At 45.4% G+C, this 26,664-nt stretch overlaps 1 protein-coding gene across 1 annotated transcript in view; it reads right to left on the bottom strand.

The window, feature by feature from the left end:
- Nucleotides 1-26,664, bottom strand: part of LOC135371013 (dorsal-ventral patterning protein Sog-like) — a 129,364-nt gene that overhangs the window by 23,893 nt on the left and 78,807 nt on the right. Inside the window, exons 4-7 of the mRNA XM_064604983.1 lie at nt 25,608-25,679; nt 15,099-15,216; nt 8,241-8,346; nt 7,972-8,116 (exon numbers count right to left, since the gene is read on the bottom strand). Coding sequence (XP_064461053.1) covers nt 7,972-8,116; nt 8,241-8,346; nt 15,099-15,216; nt 25,608-25,679 — 441 coding nt within the window. The remainder of the gene's footprint in view (nt 1-7,971; nt 8,117-8,240; nt 8,347-15,098; nt 15,217-25,607; nt 25,680-26,664) is intronic.

Below are 26,664 nucleotides of genomic sequence, written 5' to 3'. Positions count from 1 at the left end.
TCGTAAGTTTTATTGCGTCCGCTTGGAACCTCGAGGCACATTAGGCATGCAGCGCCTTTCGTGTCGCGGGGTATATTCGCGGGAACACGTTCGTCTAAAACGATGCATTGACTCTCAAGAAGAACAAAAAGAAGAAGTTAAAACAAGAAAAGCTCGGAAGACACCCGTGTTGCCCACTTATTATATACAGGGTGTGTGCAGAAAAACATCACCCGCATTTAGGCACATAGCTTGTTGCCTACCTAACTAACGAACTTCCGGTGGCGCACGATGGCGCATTTATGCGTGCGAAATCTGTAGAAAAATTGTGGAAGCCATACCCAGCTTAAAAAGTAAACGGAACAACGAAAACGTCGGCTTCCGTGCATCAGAATAGGGCAACATGGTGGACAACAGGGTGTATGTGAAAGGGCAACATGGTGCACGTACGAGAGTTGTGTTCAAGTACCGCTAGGGGAGCTATCAGTGCATAAATCGAAACGATGCCCCACATGGATGCTCATCGGCAGTACCCCTAGCGGTGCCTACACATAACTCTTTATGAGACGGAAATGCACTACAATGCACCATCATGACCGCCCTATTCTAATGATTCTAATGCATGGAAGCCCATGTTTTCGTGCTCTGTTTATTTTTTTACACTGAGTATGGCTTCCAGGATTTTTTTGTAGCTTTCGCACGCATAAATACGCCGTCGTGCGCCACCGGAAGTTCCTCGGCTAAGTAAACAAGGAGTTACATGTAAAAATGCGGGTCATGTTTTTCTGCACACACCCTGTACATACTACTGGAGAGAGGAATTCTTTTTACACTTCCGCACTTCCCAATCCGCTGGGCTGAACGAGCGACGAACCATGTAGAATTCAATCCTTCTGTGCGCTACGTTAAGCCGCGATTTTGGCCTTTGGCCGATAGTTATCGCGAAAGTGAGGTTCTCTTTTATATTATTTTCACTTTTTTTTCTTTGGGGGGGGGGGGGGCTGTTTATGGGAGCAGCCGAACTTGTCGTGTGACGAATTCAACCTCTCCCTAGTATTTTTCTTCATCAACATCAACCCTCCTTCTACTTCTTCAGTTCTTTTTCTTCTTCAGTATGTCACACCGAGTTCCACAACATTTCATGCATAATGTCGTCTTCGTATCAAAAAGCCACCGAGAAAGTTATTAAAAGAATAACAGGCGGAAATCATACTTTACGCGTTGAATTTTTGTCGCCCCTGCGAAGAGTGGGGTATCTGACCTGAGTTGAATTGTCCATGTGAGATGAATATAAAACAAGGTTTTCCCGCCCCGTTTACTACCCGTGTTCATATATATACTTTCGGAATAAAGATATGCTTGTGCGAGTCGCAGAAGGAAGCAACCTTTCTGCTTGACGTGGATGATATATATTCCACATGCGACTGTTTTTCGCTTGCTTCCCTCGGGAAATCATGTACACCGCAACGCCCGTCGTCGCTGTCTTGCTTACATCAAAGGTACGTTAAATGAAAGTACCTCGCACAGCGGTTCGGGTTTCTGCACTGATTGTCCTATTCGGATATCTGGGGAAGTTGATTGCTGCGAGCGAGTACTAGAGTTGCCGCCACAGAGATGCGACGCCAGATGACTTTGACGACAGGTCCAGCGATCACGACGAAATCCGAGTACCGAGGGACTCCTCTGTAGCGAATTATTCGCGGAATTTAGATGGAAAGAAAATTCGTCGGTCTGCAGAGAGTGTAGGTACATTTGCCGAGTTCGTGATTTTCAGGCTATATAAATTATTAATAAATAACTAAACATGAACATATTTAATAGATTTCGGTTCGCTTATTTTTTGATGAGTTCTTTGCCTTTCTTCCCTCCCCCCCCCTTTTTTTTGCAGCAAGTAGAATGGAACCAGCGACTGTTTTCGCAATTACAAAAGATTCCTGACCATTTGCTCAAAATAGGAAACTCAATGGACTCAATTTTTAGCTTCCGATTTTTTAGCGCCTACGCCCGGTGGTTTCAGAGAGAGAGCTCAAACAATTTAAACAAAAAGCAATCAATTACGAAGAAACCCAATAAAACATCAATATACATATCGAAATTTAGGGAAGGGAAACCGCTCTCTCTCCGTTGGTCAGGTCCGCCAGCTTTTGGTCGCAGAACTTACTTTGAAGAATTTTAATGTAATTACATTAATTTTACGTTATTAACTGAATCCATTAATGATTCAGCGAAACTAATTACAATAATTTAATTGGACAAACATTACACTAAACCGAAACACCAAATTGTTACATCATAATTTCTGAAAGCGTCACCCCCATCAACGATCGGAAAGCCGTAAATCCTATTAGAGAGAGAGAGAGAGAGAAGTCCTTCCCTACCTCTTACCCTCATAATAGCCGCTTTCCCGCAATTACCGCTTTCCTTAAGCCATCCCCGACACAACCGTTACGCATTAACATGCATCCCATTCGCATTAACGTATCGATCATCACCAGGTCTAAACAAGCCCTGGCCACCACTAATATCTAGGCGCGCACGACGCAATATCAGCAGAACCGTGTCAGCAGATACATCATCGCGAGGGTGAGATGATCCACCACCAGCAGCAGCAACCCCTCGGGGGAAACGAGCACGGGCGGAGATGATTCCATAATTCAATAGAGCTGGCTGCTACTGCACCTGTATGGCATCTTTCATAATGGAGTGCCCGGGTTCCGAGACGGCCGGGTGCGGACTCATTCGGGATGATCGCGAGATGGAATGCGAGAGTGTACGAAAGTGAAAATGCGTGGTGACGAAAAAAATACGCTTATTTATTTATTTATTTACGAAGATACACTACAACGCCTACACGACTACAACGCCTGAAGGCGTCGCGTATTTTGGCGCAACTAAAATAAAGAAGGGAAATCGACTCTAAGTCTATTAGGGTTTAGAATTTACGCCGTTTAATTATTCAGAAATTCCGCGCGAAAATTCGGTGGTTATTTCGCTCACCGCGGATCGGTGGTTTTCGGCGGTAATAGTTTAAGCATGAGGCGACTCGGTGAAAATCCCTGATAAACGAAAATGGTATATACGAAACCTTCGATTTATGAACGATGCCCTCTGCAACGAGACACCGCGCTTTTTACGTTTATCAGCGTTTTTCGGTAAATAGTGAAAAACTGGAATCCCTTACTATCACGGACGCATGGATAATGGAGTGGATGAAGAGTAGCCAGCTTCTCGGCTAAAAAAACAAAAAGAATAAAGAGGGAGAGAGAAGGTTACAACACTTACAAGATAGCTTCACCGCACAACATAACACGTTCCTTGCTAACCCCGGATAACCCATTTTTTTCTTTTACAAATCAATCAATCAATCAACCACAATAATCCCAGATGAAATCGTTCTGTCACCATCGCTCGCAAGCCAACGAGGGGCGGAGCTCTCGTTAACACGAACACGTGACACGTTTCACGTGACGCGCTTTTCTCGTTAACCGGACACAGGCGTAATCTCATGCTCGCGTAACGACCGACGGCGTCGTCAGCCTAACGTATGTGTTCACGTGCTCACGGGCTTCATCGCCTACATGGCTCATGATCTAACGAAGCGCGAGGCGCTCGGGAGCTCGAGCACGTGGTGTACGACGCGATCTTTTCGTTAAAGTGCCAGGGGCGTAATCTCTCGGTCCAGTTACGATCGAATGAGATCGTTTACCTAACGAGTGGGTCTACCCACTCGTTAGAATGTGAAACATCTTCGTTTGGAGATTTGCAAAAACGGAATTTCTGCAGAAACGAACATGTAGTGCTCCACGACTGTGTAAAAAAGACATGCTCCCCCTTCCATCGTATTTACACCAGTGGTTACATGAGGGCTGGGAGATATTCTCGGGAAGATGCAGATGAAGACGAGAAAGAAGACGAAGAAGTGACAACGACAAGCCATAGACAAACCACAGACAAACCATGCGAGCTATCCAAACAACATCACAACACGTACGGGCTCGCAACGAGCACGATGGCCTCAACGAAGAGGCTAAACGAGGAGCAGAGATTGTGCCACAGCAGAGCGTCGATAAGTTTCTTCGTTTCGTTATTCCTAACGACTCGCTGACGTTGAAGCTGCCAAAGAAAGATGGCGGAAGGATTCTTCGCTTGGGCGATCACAGAAGCAGCTAACTGTGCCCCATGGACGTGATGGCGTCAGGATGCCTTTCAACTGGACGAGACAGATTTTGTAAAGTTCTTCCGTCCGCCAAGAAACGCTCTCCGCGCCGTTTGTGAAGACTTGTGACCGATTACTTCACTCCGTCTTGATAGCTACGAGTGTTGTGATGAACAACAAAGGCGAAATGGATGCATATAGTAGTGTTCGAATTGTTGTCTTTAATAGTACAGTGCGGACATAGTGTTGATGTTGTAATGAACGTGAACAGCAAATGATTCTGTACATTTCCTGAGGTCGACTGTCTTGAATAGTTCCATAACGTTCTCTTGCTTCGCGATGCTAACACGGAATTAAAACAATTCATAAACGTTCTGTTCAAGCTCACTAGAAAAATGTTGCACTGCGAATTTATCTTAAGTCTACTGTTTATGAAGCTTGACAGTAAGGCTGTGCGTGCTTGAAGGGAAAAAAATACGTAAAGTTAATGACATAAGTGTACAAGTTGAGGAGAACGGGCAGCCTCCTCCTCTTTCTTCTTTTGATACTTCTGATACCACTACGACTTCCCTTTCTGGTCTCGGACTCCCATGTGCCCTAGAGATCCGCACACACTAGTTCTCGTATCATACTTAAGGCCATTCTCACCCGACACCATCGTCAGGGCAGGAAAATGATTTAAATTTTTTTTCCGTATTGCTCGACGATTATCCTTACAGTGAAGTACTTGTTTGTTCATTATTTTCACACGACTAGCGAGCCATATATTGAGACGGAAAGAAAGATGATGAACGAGCATGGGAACGAACATTGGAACGCAAGGAGCATGTATGAGAGCACGAGAATGCGAGCTATCGGAACAAATGAAACAGTCCTATTGGTCGGGGAAAATGCAGGCTCGCTGCCAGCCTGCTCTTGGCTCAGGGCGATGACATCACAACACGTGAGCGCTCGCGACGTGCACAATAATCACAGAGAAGAAGCTTAACGAGGAGAGCAGATTGTGACCGCAGCAAAGCATCGATAAAGTTGCTTGTTTCGTTAGCCTGAACGACTCGTTCAGCTGTCTCGTGCCGTTAAGTTGAACGTGCGAAACGATTAAGCCCGATTTGTTGAAAACAAGAGGCGTGCTCCTCCTTGTGACGCTTCAGCAGTTTTTCTTTAAACACTTATGCACTTTATCGCGAAAGTTTTGCGCTTTAGTATCCCTCTAAAATTTTGGGGTCACAAGAAAACGCGAGACACAAGAAAAGAACCGTGCGGTTTTAAAAGCATCGTTGCAAAACCGCTCCATGGTAATAGAAGAGAAAGACAGAGAGACAAAAAAAAAAAAAAAAGAAGAAGGGAAGCCTGGGCATAGCGTCGTGTTCTCTGACAGGAAGGCAGGCAACAACAACAACTCCAGACTGAGACGACCCAGGAGACAGCGGATTTTACGCGCGGTGCTTACATCAGCACGTCCATTGTCAAGACACCTCTCGCGACAAAAGACTCCCGTGGATAGCGCAGAACAAAACAGCGCTCTACGTGCAGCCAAGCTTGAAAAGGGCAGTTTTTTTTTTAAGCATGTCCTCAACGTGTCTCTTTCTCTACGATGCAAACACACGCACTCACGAAAAAAAAAAAAAAACGTCAACGTAGAAAACGCATGTTTTTTTTTTTTTTTTTTTTTATTGTAAAGCAGGTTAATCCTCTATAGGTAAGAGGAAATATATACACTCCCCACAGCCTGACGAGTCAGAAACATCGAGACCGAGTTACTCAAATAAGAACCTTCGTTTGTTCCCGTTTGCTTCTAAAGGGAAATGTCGTCGTTGCGCACTTTCAGGTCTTCCCTACTACCATACGTGACACGGACGGGAATTTCCGATCCAAATTCGCTAACGAAGGGGGACAATAGTCGCTTATAGAGAAATCATATTGAAGCTGTAACACCGAAAATGCTTTGTAACGTAAGTTTATTGAAAGTGATGCTGACCCAACGTCACACCGTGCACTATCATCTCTTTGAGGAGCTACGGAGGTATTATTGTACGGAATTGTTAGAGCCTAACTTCTCAAAAATTACGAGATTACTTGCACCGTTTTCAAATCCAGTCCCACCAATGTTCTCGCTTAAAAGGGGCTACTAATCTTTTTGGACAACGCAGGACTTCTAACGCTAAGATACCGCGATACTGTACCGATGGGGTATGCAGTATCGGCTCTTGCGGTGAGACACACCAATTATATAATTACCAAAATAAAGTTGTTGCTGTCAGTAATTTCTTAGAAAAAGCACGTTTCTTTTTTGGCACACCCTGCTAACGGGTGAAAAGAAGATATTCCTGCTTCAAATTTCTGGCTCAGACTGTTGCTGTTTACTCCAGAAACAGCAGCAAACACCTTGGACCTGCTTCAAAACACTGGAAGTACCAAGGAACACAAAACAACCCCAATATATTTTCCGTTCCGATACACACAATACGAGAACTAGATACTTGAAGTAGATTTACACTCATCAAGCGTCACGGAACAGCTGGTCGCACCAGTGCAATTTAAGTTCCCAATTTTTTTTCCTACTTCTATTCTATTCTAAGAAGTAGATTTACACGTAAGGTAGCCTATGATCGTGGCGACATCCTGCACGTGCCGCATGCTGTCACAAAAAGGCGTACGGTCCGCGATCATTTGACCCTCAGCGTGTTATGCCGTGAAGTTCCGTTTTAAGAGTCGGGAACAAACCCACGATCTTTAGCTCAGTGAGCCCACATTCACTGCAGTGGTGCGTTTAATCATAATAACCGTTCTAAGCGACATGAACGATGTTTATTTGCCGGCCATAGCCGCTACGCGTCGCTACACGACAAACAGCGCTTCGGACTGGACATTTATGCGCGCAGTGGAGTGCGCCGTTCGACGCTAAACGTATTAATTCCGCCACAAATCTCGCTAACGATCGTTGTTCACGCTGCGATGGGAGCGCCCGTTGTGCAGGTGGGCTCCCGACGGTCTCTTGGCGCCGACCTCCTGGGCTATTTGTAGCGGCCTCAAAGAGCTGCCAGGAGGGCCACAGGCAGCTTAAAACTGCCCGGTCAAGGACAAACTCCACCTGAGAGTCGCGGCGTTGCTAGTGCCCTTCGTCGGGTGTGTAACATGTTTCCGCAAACACCAAGAAATCGAACGTAACTTCTCAGTGTATTCTGGGAATACATGCTGGCAGTTTCAACACGTGTGCATTGCGATTTTATACGGTGTTCTCCTGACAGCGTGTTATCTTAACAATGTGTTGTCACATAATGTACCCTCTTATGGTCTAAACGTGCAGGCGAAGAGCCAGCAGCCTGAGCACCAGGCCGCATGAAGTGCACATACGTACGCACTGTCTTTTCCTTTTGAATGCAAGGTGCAGTTTAACACTGATCGCGACTTGAGTTCGCGGTGTCTCCCTTTGTTCTCTCGATTCCCGCTCCCCTTGCGTTCGCTCTTGTGAGGGTGCTGGTGTCGTTGACCTTCGGTGACGTCACAGCTCACGGGATGCACGTCCATGGAGAGCTCGCTTGGTGCGCGTTGGTTCTGTTAGGCACGTGGACGCGTCAGGTGAATTCGTTTTGGAAAATCAGGTTCAACGTAAGCTATAAGAGAGTCGAGGTTCGTCGGCAACGCAAACAGGAGTCTACAGGTGGTAGCAGCTTCCATACATTCTGCATGTACGAGACCTTTGGTCGGCAGCGCCAAAGGATCACAGCAGCAGCTTCTTATTGCTATTATATTCAGCGCCACACGCTCCCACAAGAAAAGAGGGCTCTTATAAGGCAATAGCGAAGCGGGTTATTATCTTTTGAAGGACCACTTACCCGGTTCCAACCTGGTAGACTTCAATATCCTCCCAGCCACTTCGCCGTTCGGCTGCGTCTCCGTCGCCAGTACGACGTGCAGCCGCTCCTTCTGAAGCAGCCTGCGGTACACCTTTGGCACCTTCGTCCATACACCACATACTTGCTGCAAAAGATGTACTTTACTGTCTCAACTATTTCCGCTCCAGTTACCTTAGAGGTTAGTTAGAGGAGACCTTAATATTGGCCGTCCACGTTTTCGATAACTTGCAAGGCAGACGTCAGTATACCTGTGTCCTGTTGTTGAAGAGAGCTCTGTTGGGAACACCGACTTCGTGCTCTTGCACTATCAAGCCATCCTCGTTTGTGAACAAAACATTCGTCACCGCTGGCAAGCTGCAGAGAAAAAAAAAAGGCGGGAAAATGAGCATGCACGAAGGCGGACTAAAGAGAGAGAGAGAGAGAAATACATGATGACGATGATATGGGGATGACTTCCGCTACGGACTAAATAGCTTACTCTGCGGCAGGGATTAAACAATGCCCCATGTACTCTATGTACAACAGTCGCAGGACAGAACTGTCCTGGATATCCAGCAAATAGTAGGGCAACGCCTAAGCAGTATACACTCTTAAAACAAAGGTGGTGGTGAAAGGGTTCGCCGTTGTCGGCCTCACAGAGGTGGGCAACGTCACGACTGACGCCCTGGTGGAATGTGCATCCTGGGCCGACTTCTTAGGGGAACTGTTCCGACATATGTCTGAAAGCGTCTGAGGAAAACACAGGAAAAACCCCAGACAGCACAGCCGGCACCGGGATTCGAACCAGGATACCTCCCTCTTAAAACAAAGCTTCACCACGTAGCACGCTGAAAGCCAACCATTGTACAGAGTGATACCTCTATCACTCTTGATTTGTGGAAAGCGTGGGCGGGCGTAGGCCTTTTTGTGACAATTAACATTCCTGCATAAGTGTGACAAAAAAAGGCGTACGACTCCCGTTTTCAACAAATCAGGGGAAAGAACGATGTCATTCGGGATGATGGTTGGCTAGGAGCGTGCTATGCGGTGAAGCTCTGTTTTTAAGAGTGTACGTCTGCGTCAACGAATAACCGCCATCTACAATGGTAATCTCTTTCGTGTAACATAGCAAAGGGGGATCTACACGGATTGTTTGTTTACTACCGCCCCTGTACCTCGTATCCGTTGTTTATGACGTTTATGGCACCAAATGTATCAGGACCTCATCAGCAGTGGATAGCTGGGCACCGTTTCAAGGAAGTGACTGCAGAATCTCACATGGAACGCGGTATAGTATATACGTTCGTCATTATGAAACCTTCAGTGTTGTACAGTACAGTACAGTACGTAAGACAGTGAACTTGGCTTTACGTTTCTCATTTGCTCGTCAGCACGGTAAGTTGGGCCTGTTGGAGCAAGTACATTTTCGGAGGTGCCATCGAAAACACGCGCATGAATGATAGAGAAAGAAAATTTTTGAAGAGAAGGCCTCGGTCCCGTGAAGGATTGCGTACGGGTATAAATACGCAAAGATGAGCACAGTCTAGCTAAAGAAATTTGTGCAAAAAACAAAACAAAAAGAAACCGTTGAGGTTGAAGCATCTCGAGTACACGAGCAGAAGAAGCTGAAGAAATGCAGACTGTGCGCTAAAGGCTGGGTCGCACTGCAGTGATTCGAGATGTTATATTCTCAGTCGTTCTCCATAGTTTTCTTTTTTTAAACCGGCCATCCTCAGTGATGTTTTTACTTATGTGTATAAATCCTTGTTCGTGTATCTTCGATTCCCAGGAAATGAACTTTCCTTGTACACACGCACATCCAAATGTGTTTACATCTTATACAATTATGTTCTTCACTGGCATATGACCTGCAACCGGGAAAACATGTCCTGACAGAAGAGAGAGAGAGAGAAAAAAAAAAAACATTGTTCGCTCGTATTCCGGGGTTATTCGGTGGCTGGCATCTTCCCCCGGTGGGGAGCTGAACGGAATCCGTTAATCAGTCATCGCAATCAGCGCCCAGACGACCCCAATCCAATCAGAGACTAACGAACTGTGCTCCCCCTTATCAATGCATGCCCCCAGCGAAGGGGAAAAAGAGGACTTCATTCCCTGGGATGGCTCACAACAGAAGCTAATTCGATTCCGTTGCAGCCTCGCAGTCAAGCAACCTTGTGATCACGGGTGGCGTCGATAACCGGGCAAGAGGAAGCGGACTGCCAGCCGCAGATTGATTCCTTGAAAACCACGGAAGCTAAACTGGTAGTATATTGTGTTTTATTGCAGGTGTGCACCGCGCGGAAGACGGCAAATTACTTTACGTCGTTTGAGAACAAGAAAGGAAGAGTGGGTAGTCGTCTCTTTTGGGGACGTTTCTATAGGCCTTGTGCGTTGAATTTACTTTGGTGACTTTTAATTTAATTAATTCGTAATTGTAGACGAGAAGGATGGATGGATACAAGATAGGCGAAGGAAGAGAAGGAAGAAAATACATTATTAATCACTACTGATTAATAATTATTTTACCAAATTATAATCGTTTCCACATTTTTTAAACCCTACACTCTTAAAAATGAACTTCGCCACATAGCACGCTCCTAGCCAACCATCACCCCGAATGACAACATTCTCGCCCTAGATTTGTTGAAAACGGGAGGAGGAGCCTATTTGGTGCCGTGCATAATGGCACAAAATAGGCTCCTCCTCCCGTTTTCTGCAAATCAGGGGCGAGAACGTTGTCATTCGGGATGATGGTTGGCTAGGAGCGTGCTATGTGGTGAAGTTCGTTTCTAAGAGTGTACTTTTAGAGAGGGGGGTACGCCTTTTTGTGTCAATTTGGATATATGATAATTAACACAAAAAGGTGTACGCCCCCCTCTCTCTTCGAATCAGAAGCGATAACCCTACCATTCGTGGCAATGGTTGGCGCACAGCGCGCTATGCGGTGAAGTTCTGTTTTTAGAGTGTACATCAAACAGCGAAGGCAGAACGAAAATGCAAACAACCGGAAAGACAAATTCCACGGAAAAGAAACCTGTGAAACTATAGAGAAACTATAGTATTGTGAGAGCGCAATAGCTGAACTGTTTACCAATCAATCAATCAGTCAGTCAATGAATTGTGTTTAGAGAAAATATCAAGAAATGTCAAGACGGCCTTTTCGGGAAAAAAACGGAGCTCGAAAGAGGCGATTTTCTCGTACCCTCCTGAAGTTTACGATGATGGTGCAGGGGGTCGCCTGAAGGTAAGGGAATGCATTACGGGAACCAGCGAAAGAACAAAGCGAGAGCTCTGTCTTCTCCATTGAGTTGCATTAAAATGGAAGTCGGAACGCCCATAAAATATTGCCGCGAATTTACATAAAAAAGCAAAATGATCGACCAGGTTTCTCCCCCCACGCTAAATATCCTGCACTACTCGAAATATCTAATTCATTGGAACTTCAGGGTACCGTATCTTCTGTCACAAGAGGGAGCGAAAGAAAAAAAAAAAAAAAAAAAGAAGAGAAAGAGAGAGAAGGAAAATGAAAAGGAAAAAGTAAAAGAAAAGGTCACTTCGGGGAGTGAGCTTATTACGAAGACACAACGCCGTTAAACGTCAACGTCAAAGTTAAAGAAGAAAGTAAATAACAAGAAAATGATATAACGCGGTCTATTCACTCGAAACCCGCTACACCCTAAAAACTAAACTTCACCGTATAGCACGCTGTGCGCCAACCACTGCCAGGAATGATGGGGGTTACCGCTCCTAATTCGAAGAGAGACCGGGGCGTACACCTTTTTGTGTCAATTTGGATACATGATAATTGACACAAAAAGGCGCACGCGCCTCCCTCTCTCCTTGAATCACAAGCGATAGCGCTATCATTCGTGGCAATGGTTGGCGCAGAACATGCTTATGCGGTGAAGTTCAGTGTTTGAGTGTATAGATAAGAACTGGATGTCGCAACGGACGAACTTGTTTTGCTTTGTTTTTTTTTCTGCCCTCAAAGCTCTTCTTCTTAACTTTTTTGGACAGCATGGGACTTCGATCCTTGTTGTGAAGGGGCTCATTATTTCATACCCCACATCACCCCTAGCAGTGGGGTAGAGCATCGCCCCTTACGATAAGACTCCCCATTCATCATCTCACAAAGTTGTTGTTGTTTGCTTGTTTTTTTGTTTGTTGTTTGCATTCCTGTGTGTTTGTTATTTTAGCTCTCCGGAACTGGGGTTTTAGCGCTTTTAATCATGCTGGTTTTGCTTCCCTTTATGCACGAAATACTACTTTTTTTTCTGCGAAAGCAACGTAAAAATTGACCGCCAGCCATTTATCAATTAAAAATGAAAGTATCCCCTTTTACATAAATTACGTACGCAGTTATAGCTCAGCACAGGACGGCACAATGGCTCCTCCACTTCAGTTGTGCACCATGCTTTCCAACACGACACGCTCCGTCGAGGTGAAGACAGCCCCACAGAATTGCTTCATTACGGCGGTAGCACTGAACACGTCGTAAATATTTAGTGCGGTCTATGGGGCTTTATCACTTGCACGCTCATTTGTGGCTCTTCAAAAAAAGTCTGACGCAATAACCTCTGTTTCTGATTGCCATAGCAGGCTCGTAGAACAAGGGAAGAAACAAACACGACCCACTATAACAGCACAAATTCACCACATACACTCTTAAAAATGAATTTCACCGCATAGCAGGCTCTTAGCCAACCATTATCTCGAATGATATCGTTATCTGCCCTGATTTGTTGAAAACGTGGGGCGTACGCCATTTTTGTGAAATTATGAACAGCATAAGTGTCACAAACAAGGCGTACGCCTACCGTTTTGAAAAAATCAGGGCACATAGCAATATCATTCGAGTTGATGGTTGGCTAGGAGCATGCTATGCGGTGAAGTTCATTTATAAGAGTGTAGGAGCGTGCTATGCGGTGATGTTCATTTTTAAGAGCGTCGGTGTGCGTCATTTTTGTGACAACTATGAAATGCATAAGTGCACAAAAAGGCGTACGCCTCCCGTTTTAAACAAATCAGGGAACGAACGATGTCATCCGAGGTGATAGTTGGCTAGGAGCGTGCTATGCGGTGAAGCTCATTTTTAAGAGTGTAGCACGCTCTTAGTCAACCACCATCCCGAATGACATCGTTCTGCCCACTGATTGGTTAAAAAACGAGAGACGTACGCCTTTTTGTGACACTTATGCAGTTATGTTAATCGTTACAAAAAAAAGAAGTATGACCCACGCTTCCCACAAATCGGCAGTGATAAACGTATCTGTTCTGTATAAAAAAGTATCTGTATAAACGTTCTGTGCAATGCGTTGGCCTTCACCGTGCTATGTGGTGAAGTTCTGTTCTAGAGTGTGGCATTCCCCATTGCCGCCGTCCACGCGCAAAACACAAGCTTCTGCTCGACACACCCACATTATTAGAAATGAACTTCACCGCATAACACGCTCCTAGCCAACCATAATATCGAATGATATCGTTATCTGTCCTGATTCTTTGAAAATGGAAGGCGCACGCCTTTTTATGACAACTATGAACACCATAAGTGTCACAAAAAGACGTACTCCTCCCGTTTTCAACCAATCAGGGCAGATAACGACATCATTTGAGATTATGGTTGGTTAGGAGCGTGCTATGAGGTGAAGTTCATTTTTAAGGGTGCACTGGAAGCAGCCTGGCGTCACTCGCATTATTCGCTCGCTCCAAGCCATTGCGTAAGTCAGTAAGGTTACCTGCTTCCGACGTCACATCTAGTTTCGCCGTCCCGCCGGCAACGGTAGGGACCGCAACAGTCGCCCTATATCCAATATCGATCATTCTCACCAACGTCAAATCATAGGTGAATACATTAGCGCCTAGGAATACATTAGAGATGCATACGGAGGTGCTGAAGACATTTCATAGTCCCTTAATGGAAGCTACATTTGAAAAGAATCTACGTTCCGAAAACATGTCCGCGTCGGATCTGTGCACGTATACTGAACCCACGAGCGTCGACCACATTTCCGTAATAGCTTCGATTATGAACGTGACACCTGTCGGTGCGACATCTTTCAACGGCGGAAATTTTCTCCGCACAGCGCGGGAAGCAAGGCTTTCCCCAAGACGGTCGTCACCGGACACTCATTTAGAATAATCGCGCCGCCCTAGCAAAGTGAAGTTTGCACTCGCGGGATCGACTTTGAAAGTAATTACTGGCGGCTTTCTAAATCGATTAAGGCGCTTCCAATGGATCTCTAATGCGTTATCGACGTGGCGAACAACCTCCATAATTGAACATTAGCAGAACGGGAAATTTGACCTAGAATTAGAAACTTTTTTTTTAAACCCTGATTTATAATTGAATCAGGCCTTCACGACGTTAGCGGAAACCCGATTTTTTTTTCTAGAAACTATCTCGCAATGAGTTCACCCTTGGAAGAAAGGATCTGCGTTAAGCGGCGCGTGTCGTTACGTCACGGTTACGTCATGCTCGGCAGGAATAAATCAGCTAATGCTTGTTCGTTCGAGACGAAGGTCTTTAATTCACTTATCTCTTTCACAACACACACACACTACGCGGCCTAGTGCTGACTTCTCCAACGTTGCTAAAGGCATGCTGACGCTCTCTACGTAAGGCAGAAGCACAGTTCAGCTGACCACTAGCCGCGGTTACATGAACACGATAGGAACGGGTCGAGTTGTCTTATCGCACCTCCTCACATCACCCCTCCCTAGAAGATTGGTTGACACGGCCTGATAGGAGAGGATTTGCTGAGATAAACCAGCTCCACCAGCTTTTGTCCAGTTCACGTAAACGCACCTAATCACGGGCTTCCTTTTTTTTTTATTAGATAATGCCATTAGATGAAAAGGCATCAGTAACGGGATTCGAACCCGCACCCTTCGATTTCCCGTCCGAGATGCTACCAGTTACACCATGATAAGTTGATACTACCGTGTACGCAACGGAATGGTCTTGCGTGTTCACGCTGTACGAATGTACCGTGGCAGAGATAGCTTCATTACCATCAAACAAAAAGACACAACACATCCATCACAACACGATGGCGGACGAGAGTCAAGAAAAGAACGGGCAATGACACTCGTAATCCCTCTAAAAAGAGGCAGAAAATAAATCTCACTTGTCGTATCGGATGCTAAAATGCAGATCGCGCTTGATGAAAGTCAGGTATCCAGCAGCTGCACCCAAGGAGGGAAGGGTTGGGGACATGCCACGGCCAGTCAGCAAGACAGCGTACTCTGCGTAGAAAACGTAGAATAATTCGCACCTGTGCCATCCGTACATCGTTGCATCGTTAGGAAGGCTAGCTTGGAAACAAAAGAGGAGCCGGTAGACGATCGATGATTGCGTACGATATAATGCACAGCTATAACGTACGATGACTATGTCCGTACTTGTTGAGCAGTTTATGTTCAGATAATCGTGTCCTGGAATATCCTTACGATTAGTAGTGCCGAAAAAAGAAGAAGAAGAAGAAGAAGAAGGAGCAAAACAACAACAGAAGATTGTCGTTTGACACTGTGCTACTTGACTAGGGCACTTTGCATGTACTCTACACTCTTAGAAATGAACTTCGCCGCATAGCACGCTCCTAGCCAACCGTAATCTCGAATGACACCGTTATCTGCCCTGATTTGTTGAAACCTGGAGGCGTACGCCTTTTTTGTGACAATTACGAACAGCATAAGTGTCACAAAAAAGGCGTACGCCTTCCGTTTTCAACAAATCATGGAAGATAACCATATCATTCGAGATGATGGTTGGCTAGGAGCGTGCTATGCGGTGGAGTTCATTTTTAAGAGTATACCTGCGAATGCAGTTGTGTGCTGAAGATATAGTCGACGGACAACTGCCTTCCCAATATTTCCCAGCGCCGTCGGGCACTGTCCTCATTCCTCAGTACTTTCTAGGGGACACTGGTCCCCTTTACATGCTTTAGCTGAACTCAAGTCGTGCAATCACATTACCTGCTGGTCATGGGGCGTCCATGCAGTCACTGTTGAGTTTGTTCTATGCATATTACACGAAGTACGTAATCTTATGTCACAAAAAGGACTTTGATAATTATTCACCCATCGCCTCGTGCATTGTAACTTCATGTATTTCTTGATGTTTGTCTTGCAAATGTGCTCTAAGAAATGTATACAAGAATTAGCGCCACCTGTATATATATTGGCATCATCGTGGCACCTATGGCACGCAAGGGCTCATGGGAACTTAGAGCACCTTGAAGCATTACGGGACGACCAGAGGCTGAGGTAGAAGAAGAACAACAACATTCCCGGTGTGCGCAGCAGCAGCGTCAGCCCCGGGGGGGGGGGGGGTAAACCTAGGCTAGGTAAACCATAACCGAAGCAGACGACGGAGCAGTGTCTCTCAAAGTTCCCATGATGCTTTGCGCCGCGCTTGGTGGCGCGCGCATCTTCGTAAAATCTATATAAGCATTGGTTCTTTTTGGGACTAAGTGCCCGGAAGCTTCTGGGAACTTTAGAGACTATTTGCAGTGTTGGGGAGTAAATGTCAGTGTCAAGGGACTAAAACGGGGAGTAATTGCAACATAGCGGACCAGAAGCTGTATAATTACTCCCCAATTTAGTCCTTTTTTTTTTCGTTGCGTGTATGGGGCCGCCTGTGTTCAGAGCCATTTGACCGTCGCACACACTCAACAGCGGGGCCTTTATAGACTAGCAGTCAAAATTAGCGGGTGAACATTGGGTCCGAGCAACACTGCGTCTAATGAAGGTTTGTTCGGCTGATGGCCAGCTCGTTAGGGAGAAAATCGACATAGCCAAAGTACGTGCAACCTGTGCTGCTATTTAGAGAAGCCGGGAGAGTTTGAAAGCGTGTTAACCCGTCTGGGTCACTCTTCATTTAAATGTTGGGGCTGAGGAGGTTCAAACGAGGAGAGGTCGATGGAGTCGTCCCAACGGCCGACTGTGCCGTGACGGTCCACATGAGAGGCAAAATAAAAGGAAAGAATAAACGGTATTTATTTAGTCTACGTCTGGAGCAGCGTGTAAAATAACAACAACAACACCTTTATTGTGAGATGATGAATGGAGAGTTTCATCGCCAGGGGCAATACTCTACCCCATTGCTGGTGGTGATGCGGGGAATGAAAAAATGAGCCCCTTATTATACGTGTAACATAACAGTATAACACGTATACAATAAGAGAGCAAGATTCGAGGTCGAAAACTGGCTAACAACAACAACAAAAAGCTACATGTTTGAGGACAGTTATTGAACGTCTATCAACACTATTATTATAACACATAAGTATAAACACTCGTAGTCGTAGAAATGTTTTGTGGCTATTGGGGCTGCGGAAATATTCGAGTTTTTTCAAATACCGAAGCGAATAGCTGTGAGTTCAACTCGAATTTCAGAATCGAACGTGGAATTCTGTATTCGAACATCGGATCGAAGGAATGCATCCTCGAAACCGAATACATTCGAATAGTTCTGAAAAGGCGTAAGGCAGAAAATAAGTGCTGCTTTAGTATGAACATCGGTAGTGCATATATCACGTACACATGGGGTGCACCTCGAAATAAGGTGATCGAAATCCCAGTTGCAAAATAACCTACTGTATATAAATGTTATCTGACTATAAAATGCACAGTCGGGCGCGGGAAACTGCCCAACGGCAAATTTAGACTAATACCCCTGTCACACGGGATGATTTAGTGTCATTTTCGTGTAGTACACTCCAACCAGCGAATGTCACTTTCACTACGTGCTTGGTACACGGCTGAAGTAAGTGTCACTTATGACAGTGATGGCAATTACGATAGACAAGAATAAACGGCGGCAACATTTTTAGGCGCGCTCCACAATACCTTCCTCAAAATGTTTTTCTTTAATTTAGAAACACCTCCTGTTAATCTTCTTCCAACATTAAACAAATTGGCCTCAAACATGTTCCACAACAAAAATGGCTGCCGCCGGATCGCCGAGACCGCGAAGTTGTCATAGGCTGTTAACGAGAGTAATATGACATGTTTTTTTGGCATCATCTCGTACTGTACTTAAATAAAATAAACAAGCTGTTGAAAACACTCGTTTAAAAATATTGTGGTGTCGGGACCCCTCGCTTTTTCTCAATATTTTTACCTATGCCACAAAGCCTGCCGTCGAGGCTACACACTTTGTCAGCCGAAGGGAAGTGAAGTGAGTTTGGGGAACTCACTATATCGTTAGTGCACTTTCTGCCGAGTGTCACTAAAAGATGTCGTGTGTTGAGTTTATTATTAGGTGAGTCCAAGTTCGATGTTTGCATTTTTATGTAATATAAATGCAAAATATATAAATATAAAATATAAATGCAAATAGTAATATAAATGCAAACATCGAACTTGGACTCACCTAATAATAAACTAACCAACACGCTGGTCCGTCGTGTCCGCCCTGCTAAGCCTAATACGGCGGCTGAAATGTGGCTTTCGTTCGCTAAAACGACCGTGACAGACGTCGACCACCCATGAATTTGAGTGGTTAAATCGTGATGCCGAGTTTAAAAGCACAGCCTATCATCTCACGAAGCAATCGAGGATTCTCTTTGATTTTCTTTGTTTCCAGAACGTGAATTTCGCGATCGGAGATTTCGAAACCGGGAATTTCGCATCCGGCAATATCGAGGTCCTCCCAATCGCTTCCTATATGCTGGGTACACTTGGTGCTTGCTTTGGCTATCTGTTCTCTTTCTGTGTGTGTGTTTTAGCGCCGCGAAGCAACTGGGGTTATGAGCGGCGTACAGACGTGGACAGATGAAGAGAGAGGACAGCAGCAAGGAGGGGGGAGACACGGAGCTTAGTATGCGTCCTGGGCAGACTTCAAGGGAACTGTGCCGACACTCGTCTGGTGGAAAACACAGGAAAAAAAAAAAAAAACAGACAGCACAGCCGGTGCTGGGATTATCTATCTATTCGCTTTTGTTACATATGATACTGTTACCCCAGTAAAAAAAAAAAAAAATAACGATAAACAGCACATTTACGTCTTTTTTTTTTCTTTCTCTCGTACATTTCCATAGTTTCTCTTCCGCTTCGTTCAAGCCTCGTCCTACGAGAGGATTATCTGTCGATACACAGCACAGAATCGAGGAAACGTTCGCGTGCGCCTGTCCGGGCACCGACGCCGCGTTCGCGGCTCATTCCTTACATAGGTCAAATTGGAAAAGGTCACACTGTATATACTTCCCAACACGAACAGACTGCAAAAGCAGAGAAACTAGTCCACCAACCTGCGAACAGCGCAGGAAAACCACTCTCTTAGGCGAGCACCCCCCTTATCTCGCCATCCTCTTATCATATCTCCAACACACGTCCAGCCACACATTTTCCTCCACCTCTTACATTCTCACCCACAGAGACAACCCACCGGGCCATTCGTCTAGACCTGCTTCGAAGCGGCCCGATGGGTGGAGCTGTCGGCGGCGGACACACGGGGTACAAAGACATATTCAAATCCAGCCGAACGTGCCGAGCATTTTAAACGAGTTCAAATGATGGCGACTAGCGATAGAAATAAACCACTCGCGGCAGAAAGAAAACTTTAAAAAATAAAATAAGTAAATAAAAACGCCGAGGTGGTCCTGACGTGGTCGCTTTATGTTAGTACCTTTTTACTGTTTACTACCTTTACTGTTCTTGCTTTATTTCCTTTTATATCCCTTTTTTGTGACAGAAAAGAATTTGATGCGGGGGCAGAATGGTCGTGGTCAGAACTGAAAAAAAGAGAGAAATAGAAAAAAAAAACAGATAGAGAGAGAGAGAGAGTGAGAGGCTTGGAAGACTTTGAAAAACAGCATGAAGGAAGTGTACTGCCTCGCGATAATGCATTTTAAGAACTCTCATGGCATTTCCATTCAGAGTGTAGATTACGCGGCCAACGTTCTTTCCGTGCGTCTAGACTAGAGATAAAAAACAAAAAAGCTTAAATATTTAATGCTCGACGAGTATTGGCCGCCGCGCGCGCATCTTCGAGATGCCTCGTCTCGCCCGCTTGCATAGCGCGCGCGTTATGTCGTCGGTAAAAACAATATTCTTTCGTGACGCATTCCTTCTTTATTCATGGCCGCGTGTTTTTTCGCTCTGCCACGCTACTGAATATAAATTGCCTGGCACTATATGTATACTTGTTTTTTATATACAATTTCCTAGCGGAAGTACAATTCCTACACGGGGCGCGCTGCTTCAGCAACCTGCTTGACACAAAACAAAAGGGCTGGTGACATTCTTCTCGGGTCTTATAACATTTCCTTACAACTGCCTCCCCCCCCCCCTCCCTTAGCATAACTCGCCGGTTTTTGACTTCGCATGTGTGCCCTGTCGTACTGCATCGCCTCTTCAGCCCTGCGCGAAATTCCTTTCGTGCTATGCAAGCTCGTTTTGCTTGCGATATCGTGGACTAATACTACACGTGTTGAATGGTATCTGTCAATACGCGTGGAATCTGGAATGTTTTCTGGTTTTCTTTTTTACCTCTTTCGTGGTCGCGTTGCTGTCGTGGCAAGGTGGCGGCACCAGAATGCCTCACGAATAATAATAATTTATTATAGTTACTTATTCATAATTAATTACTTATTATGACAATTTAAACAATAACTTCTAACTACACTCTTAAAAATGAACTTCACCGCATAGCACGCTCCTCGATAACCATCATCTCGGATGATATCGTTATCTGCCCTGATTCGTTGAAAGCGGGAGGCGGACGCCTTTTTTGTGACACTTATGCTGTGCATAATTGTCACAAAAAAGGCGGACGAGATGATGGTTGGCGAGAAGCGTGCTATGCGGTGAAGTTCATTTTTAAGAGTGTAGTGTAAACATTTAGAGTGCAAAAATTTGTACGCTCTCAATCCCTCTCCTCCTCAAGATGAGAGCGACGATGCAGAGAGGCTTCCGATTGGTCTTCTCAAACGGTCTCCCGCGATGATTGGACAACTCGATTGGGGAGACCTATGGGAGCCCGCTCCACCTTGCCGGCCTCGTTGAGAAGGAGAAGGAGGAGGAGAGGGAGAGTGTAGATTGAGCTTTTCTTTCCTTTTTTTTTCGCTGATAAATCGCGAACGGCGCGATGAATGCATTCCGTTGCTTTGGTGTTGGCCTACACTCTTAAAAATGAACTTCACCGCATAGCACGCTCCTAGCCAACCATCGTACGCCTTTTCTGTGACAATTACGAATCGCATAAGTGTCACAAAAAAGGCGTACGCCTCCCGTTTTCAACAAATCGGGACAGATAACGATATCATTCGAGATGATGGTTAGCTAGGAGCGTGCTATGCGGTGAAGTTCATTTCTAAGAGTGTGAGGCTGGCCAAACCTACACTCTAAAAACAGAACTTCACCACATAGCACGGTGAAGGCCAACCGTTGCACAGAGTGACACCTTTATCACTCCTCATTTGTGGAAAGCGCGGGGCGTACGCAATTTTTTGAACTGCGTAAGTGTTCCAAAAAGGCGTACGTTCTTTCCAAAACCAAATTATTTATGAACCAATCAGGGGGCAGAACGATATCATACGGGATGGTGATTGGCTAAGAGCGTGCTATGTGGTGAAGTTCTGCTATAGTCGTGAAGATGCCCACTTGAGTGCGGCCAACAACGGCAAGCTACCTCGACCCCCCTCTGCTTTTAGAGTGTAAGGTTGGGTACAGGGAAAAACGACGACAGGGACCCAAACGACTCAGACAGAGACTTTATTTCGGTATGGAGTTGCTCCGCCAGCTCGCCTGCATTGCTGCGATGTTATCCTTTCTTTTTTTGCTCTTTTTTTTTAGCCTTTCCTAACCCGCGTACGCTAATTAAGGCTGAGTTCTTGGAAACGCATAAGACGAAGAAGATCGCACAACGAGCAGTTCATGCTTCTAACAATGAGCTCCGTTCATGTAACAACTAAGAAATGCAAACAGGCTCATCTTCCAGACGTGTGAGCCTTCCTCTTCCCCCTTTCATCCCTTCCCCGAGCAACGTACCGCCAATCTAGGCAGGCAGACCGCTCGAATCCCCACGTCACCTCCCCCCCCCCTCGTCTTCTTCTGATCTCCAGACACACTCTAAGAAAAAAAAAAGGTGTGAAAAGGTAGTAACTTCCATAGTTACCACCTATAGTTCAACATAGCGTCTGATAAAGGGTGTAAAAGCAATTATCATATATCCAAATTGTTACAAAAAGGCGTACGCCCCCGTCGCTCACCGAATCAGAAGCGGCAAACCTGTCATTCGTGGCAGAGAGTGAGGTAGCAGGTCGAACTTTGCAACATTTTAGGCGCAACATATGCGACAACTCTTACCTCCTAAAAGGTATAACTACACTCTTAAAAATGAACTTCACCTCATAGCACGTTCCTAGCCAACCATCATCTCGTTATCTGACTTGATTTGTTGAAAACGCGAGGCGTACGCCTTTTTTGTGACAATTATGAATATCATAAGTGTCACAAGAAAAGGCGTACGCCTCCCGTTTTCAACAAATCAGGGCAGATAACGATATCATTCGAGATGACGGTTGGCTAGGAACGTGCTATGAGGTGAAGTTCATTTTTAAGAGTGTACTCCAACCTTTTTTCTAAGAGTCATGCCCGTTCTGATCAGAGACCGATCCTATCGGCTATCCTATCGGGACGTGATGCTCAATTGCGTCGTAAATGAATGATGAAAAAAAAAAAAAAAAGAGAGAGAGAAAAAAAAAAAAACTCGTAACCCTCTGCGTTATTTCACTGCCATTGAACGTAACAGCCGAAAAGGCTCTCAACAGTGTCCTTTTACATTTCCGTAACCTTCTGTTCCCGCCGTTAGCAGTGGTGGTTCTGTTAGTTACGTGCACTGCAGGTACCGGTACCCACTCGGAATGACGATATGAAGAGTTCCCCCGCTGTTAAAATGATGTGTATTGCATGCTCGCTCTGTCACGATAGAAGAGACAAAAATACAAAAACATGAAGACAAAACATGAAATGCAGTCCTCGCTCCATAACCTTCGTTAAGCGCAATGCATTTAGTCTCGAACGGGATTATGCTGGTGTGGGCGATGCATGTAATCCTCAAGGGGACTAAAATTACGCCTCTCCGCTGTGAAGAAGATGAAGATGTTACCGTACTTATTACACGGCGTACGCTCGCGGCCATTTTCTCAGGATTTCCTCTCGAAGAAGCAAAGACTAGCGCGACGGTTTTTCGAATTAAAGCCGTATTTCATTCACCGCATACTACGAAGCAGAACTACAGAGCCAAATCGCTCCCAGTATAAGCTTCGGGATCTCGGTCCAATTTATCAGGCGCGCAGTCTACTCCGAGAAAATTGCATGCCACAAAACACAAGAGCGTTTCTATATATTTATATACGAATAGAATTAAATTGCGCCGCTTCCGTACAAAACATACTTTTTCATGCCAAAATGGTATCCCACACACACACAAAAAAAGAAAAAAGAATACCCCGAACAATTTTCCTTTGAAGCCACGCGAAATAGAAATTCATCTCAGGTAATGGCTCCCCGTTAACAGTCAGAAGGGCTGACTTTATAAATACAGAGCGAAAGCTATGCCCGGCCAGTATACTAATTCGGGTCCTGATTAATGAATTTAAAAATTCGAGTGCGAGGAGTTGCGACGGTACGTGTAGGGTGAGTGTATACGTGCATGGAACGCGACTGCGAGGCACGACAAACGCACCTTTGCGCCGAACGCCTTTCTGATCCGAAAGATTGAAAGCTCGTCTTTTTGTGCGAATGTGTCCCCCACGGCTTGCAATCCTAATTTCTATTGCTTCGACGACATATATACCGGGTATTTCAGTTAAATCCCCGTGCTAAATAATTCGCGAACCGGTGCACCAATCGAATAACTTTCGTTTTTACAAGTATATGTCCAATACCGCCTACAAGATGCGCACAGCGTGAATGAGCGGGAGGCGCTCATTATTTAAATAAAAATTCAAATGAGTTTCGTGAAAAAAGCTAACTTCTAAAGCAGGGCGCCGTCGGCATTAAAATGGGTACTACACCTTCTGGGACCTTCAGTGGACACCTTGCAGAGAAAAATCTGCCACCGAAGCGGGTCGTTTGTTGCAGTAATTAATTGGTTTCGGTTTACGTATTTTTGCCGCCGCTGGTCGCGGCGAAGGGCAAAAGGACGTACACGTAGGACTGCAACAGATGACCCACTTCGGTTGCAGATTTTTCTCTAAAAGGTATCTACTGAAGGTCCCAGAAGGTGTAGTACCCATTTTAATGCCGACGGCGCCCTGCTTTAGAAGTTAGCTTTTTTCACGAAACTCATTTGAATTTTTATTTAAATAATGAGCGCCTCCCGCTCATTCACGCGGTGCGCATCTTGTAGACGGTAATGTACGCTTGTAAGCTGCGCATCTTTTAGACGGTAATGTAAGAATTGTTCGGTATTGGACAGATACTGAAGACAGATACTTCTTTCACGAAGCTTTGCGATGACGCATATAACGTCTGCGATTCAATTTATATTTTTTAAGGAATGTAATAAATAACTTGTATTTAAAAAAATCAGAGTTGTAGAAAGATGTTTCTCGAGATGCAGCTGTTAAGGCCTTTCTTTTCTTTCTATACGGGACATTTTATTCCATATCAAATGCTATAAATGCAGACAAGCTGGTAGATATAAGCACTATAATGGGAAAGGTCCGGTGTGTCTCTGTGCCGTTCTCTTAAAGCGACAGCTTTATACGGTTTATACGGCCCATCAACGTCGACAAACGCGTACGTGAGTCCGTAGCAGTTGCGGAGAGAGAAGGGAGAAGTTACAATGGCACCGAAGCGATGTCCGGGCGCCCGAAGATCGAATCGGAATGATGGACCTATAAAGTTGTCGCTTTGAAAAACGTTTGGCAGAATGCCAGAAGATGTTGCTATTTTCCTTCTTCTTTCTTTCTTTCTTTCCCCTGTGTGTGTGTGTGTGTGTGCACAAGCTCAGGCTTTTCTCAGCATGGAGATTCCATTCCACGCTGTTCCACAATGACCCTGCACCACACGTACGGCTATTGATTTCCCCTTTGTTTTCCATCAAAAGTCCCTTTCGCTACCACACGAGAATATCATGCCAAATATCTAAAGCTATGCTCCGAGAAAACTCAACAGCTACAGTCACTGAGGTATCTCTCCGCCAGCAGAAAATGTAGTTCCCCCGTGGAGAGTGAAGCATACGAAGGACGAGGAAGCCGATTCACATGATCCGTTACTGCAAATATCTTACGACTTTGCATTTTGAAGCATGCAAATATGTTCCGAGTTCGTCGTCTGCGATGTGTGTTTTCGCAACGCGATCAGTGTGCAAGCAACAGTTTGAAGCATGCAGGCGTACTACGTCGTGACTCGGAGCCGTCTAAGCCAATCACAGCCGTCTCTACATGGCAAGAGTTGACCCGTACTTGTCCCGAAGCATAGAGGGTGTCCAACGCGCAGTTTTCCGAGAAGCAGACAGCTAACCGCTTCCATGTAACGAATACGAAACCAGACACGTACCGACCTCACCAATCACGTCTGCGTCACAGCCTATTATTGAAATTCCACGCAGTATAGTCACCGGCGTTGTTAACCCGGAAAAGCGAACCTTATCCGAGCCAGACAGCGAGACAAGGCCTCCGTACCTTTGGTAATACGGTCGTCGTCATCCAGCTCCAACTTCCGCAACGCCAATCCTTCTTCCAAGTCGGCGTAGTCTGCAAAAGAAAGAGGAAAAAAAATAAAACAGAAATGGATAAGGACCTTCTTCCTCGTCGAATCTGCCTAATCTTGAAGCAAGGTTAGCCGAGACGCGCCCAGCCATCCCGTAATCCGATTCTCAGCTCACGAACGGACAGACTGTCCTACTATGCTCATTACTTCTCCTTCAACCGGTCACGCAGACACCGCAGCAGCATCTATCAGCCCAATCCGCGGATGGAGAAGTGCGTACGCATAAAAATGCTGCTGCGCGTCGTTTCCTCGTAATGTGCTTTCGAGGGATCCCTTTATCGTAGCGGGACACAGATGTCTCCTTATGCGGTATTAAATTCTTCCTTCAGCTGGGAGGAAATGTAGATTAGTGGTGGTGGCCTTTAACTGTGATGCGCGACAACGGAGGTATGACCGGGGGGGGGTTAGCGGCTGCGGAGCTCTCTGATGTCCTGCTATATACACTGGATGTGTGCACTGGGTGTTTCGTTATAAGCACGTAACAAAAAATAAAAAAAAAACACGTACGCCACGGATATTTTTGCAAACGACGGGATGTATCACGCAGGAAGCTGTTGCGCCAAGTTTTCCTCAAAGTGAAATTAAAACGAATTTAATTGATCAAATTAAACTCTGAAATTTGCCAGGTTAAAGCAACGTTTTTCTCGACGGAATTATAGGAAACGTATCGCGAATGTAAACCAAATCTACCACAAAACACGCCCCCTAATGAAATTGTATTAGCTGGTCAAAAATGTGCAAAAGAGTCCACATTGAGAAGATTCTGAGTCACGCACGATGCGTATTGGTTGCGACAGGTGCGATAACTTCTGACGTTACAGACTGCCTGTTGTAAGCGACCGCGGCTATGACGCTACAGCAGTCTATAGCAGTATATTAGCAGTATTGTGCATTGCGTATGACGTGGGTGTAAGTCCCGATAGAAAGGGCAGAGGAGCGACGAAATCTGATCTAAACCTCCTCCTCCAC

Source organism: Ornithodoros turicata, chromosome 10 (assembly GCF_037126465.1).
Source record: "Ornithodoros turicata isolate Travis chromosome 10, ASM3712646v1, whole genome shotgun sequence".
In the NCBI taxonomy this organism is placed as follows: Eukaryota; Metazoa; Arthropoda; class Arachnida; order Ixodida; family Argasidae; genus Ornithodoros; species Ornithodoros turicata.
This window is presented reverse-complemented; position numbering and strand designations above follow the sequence as displayed.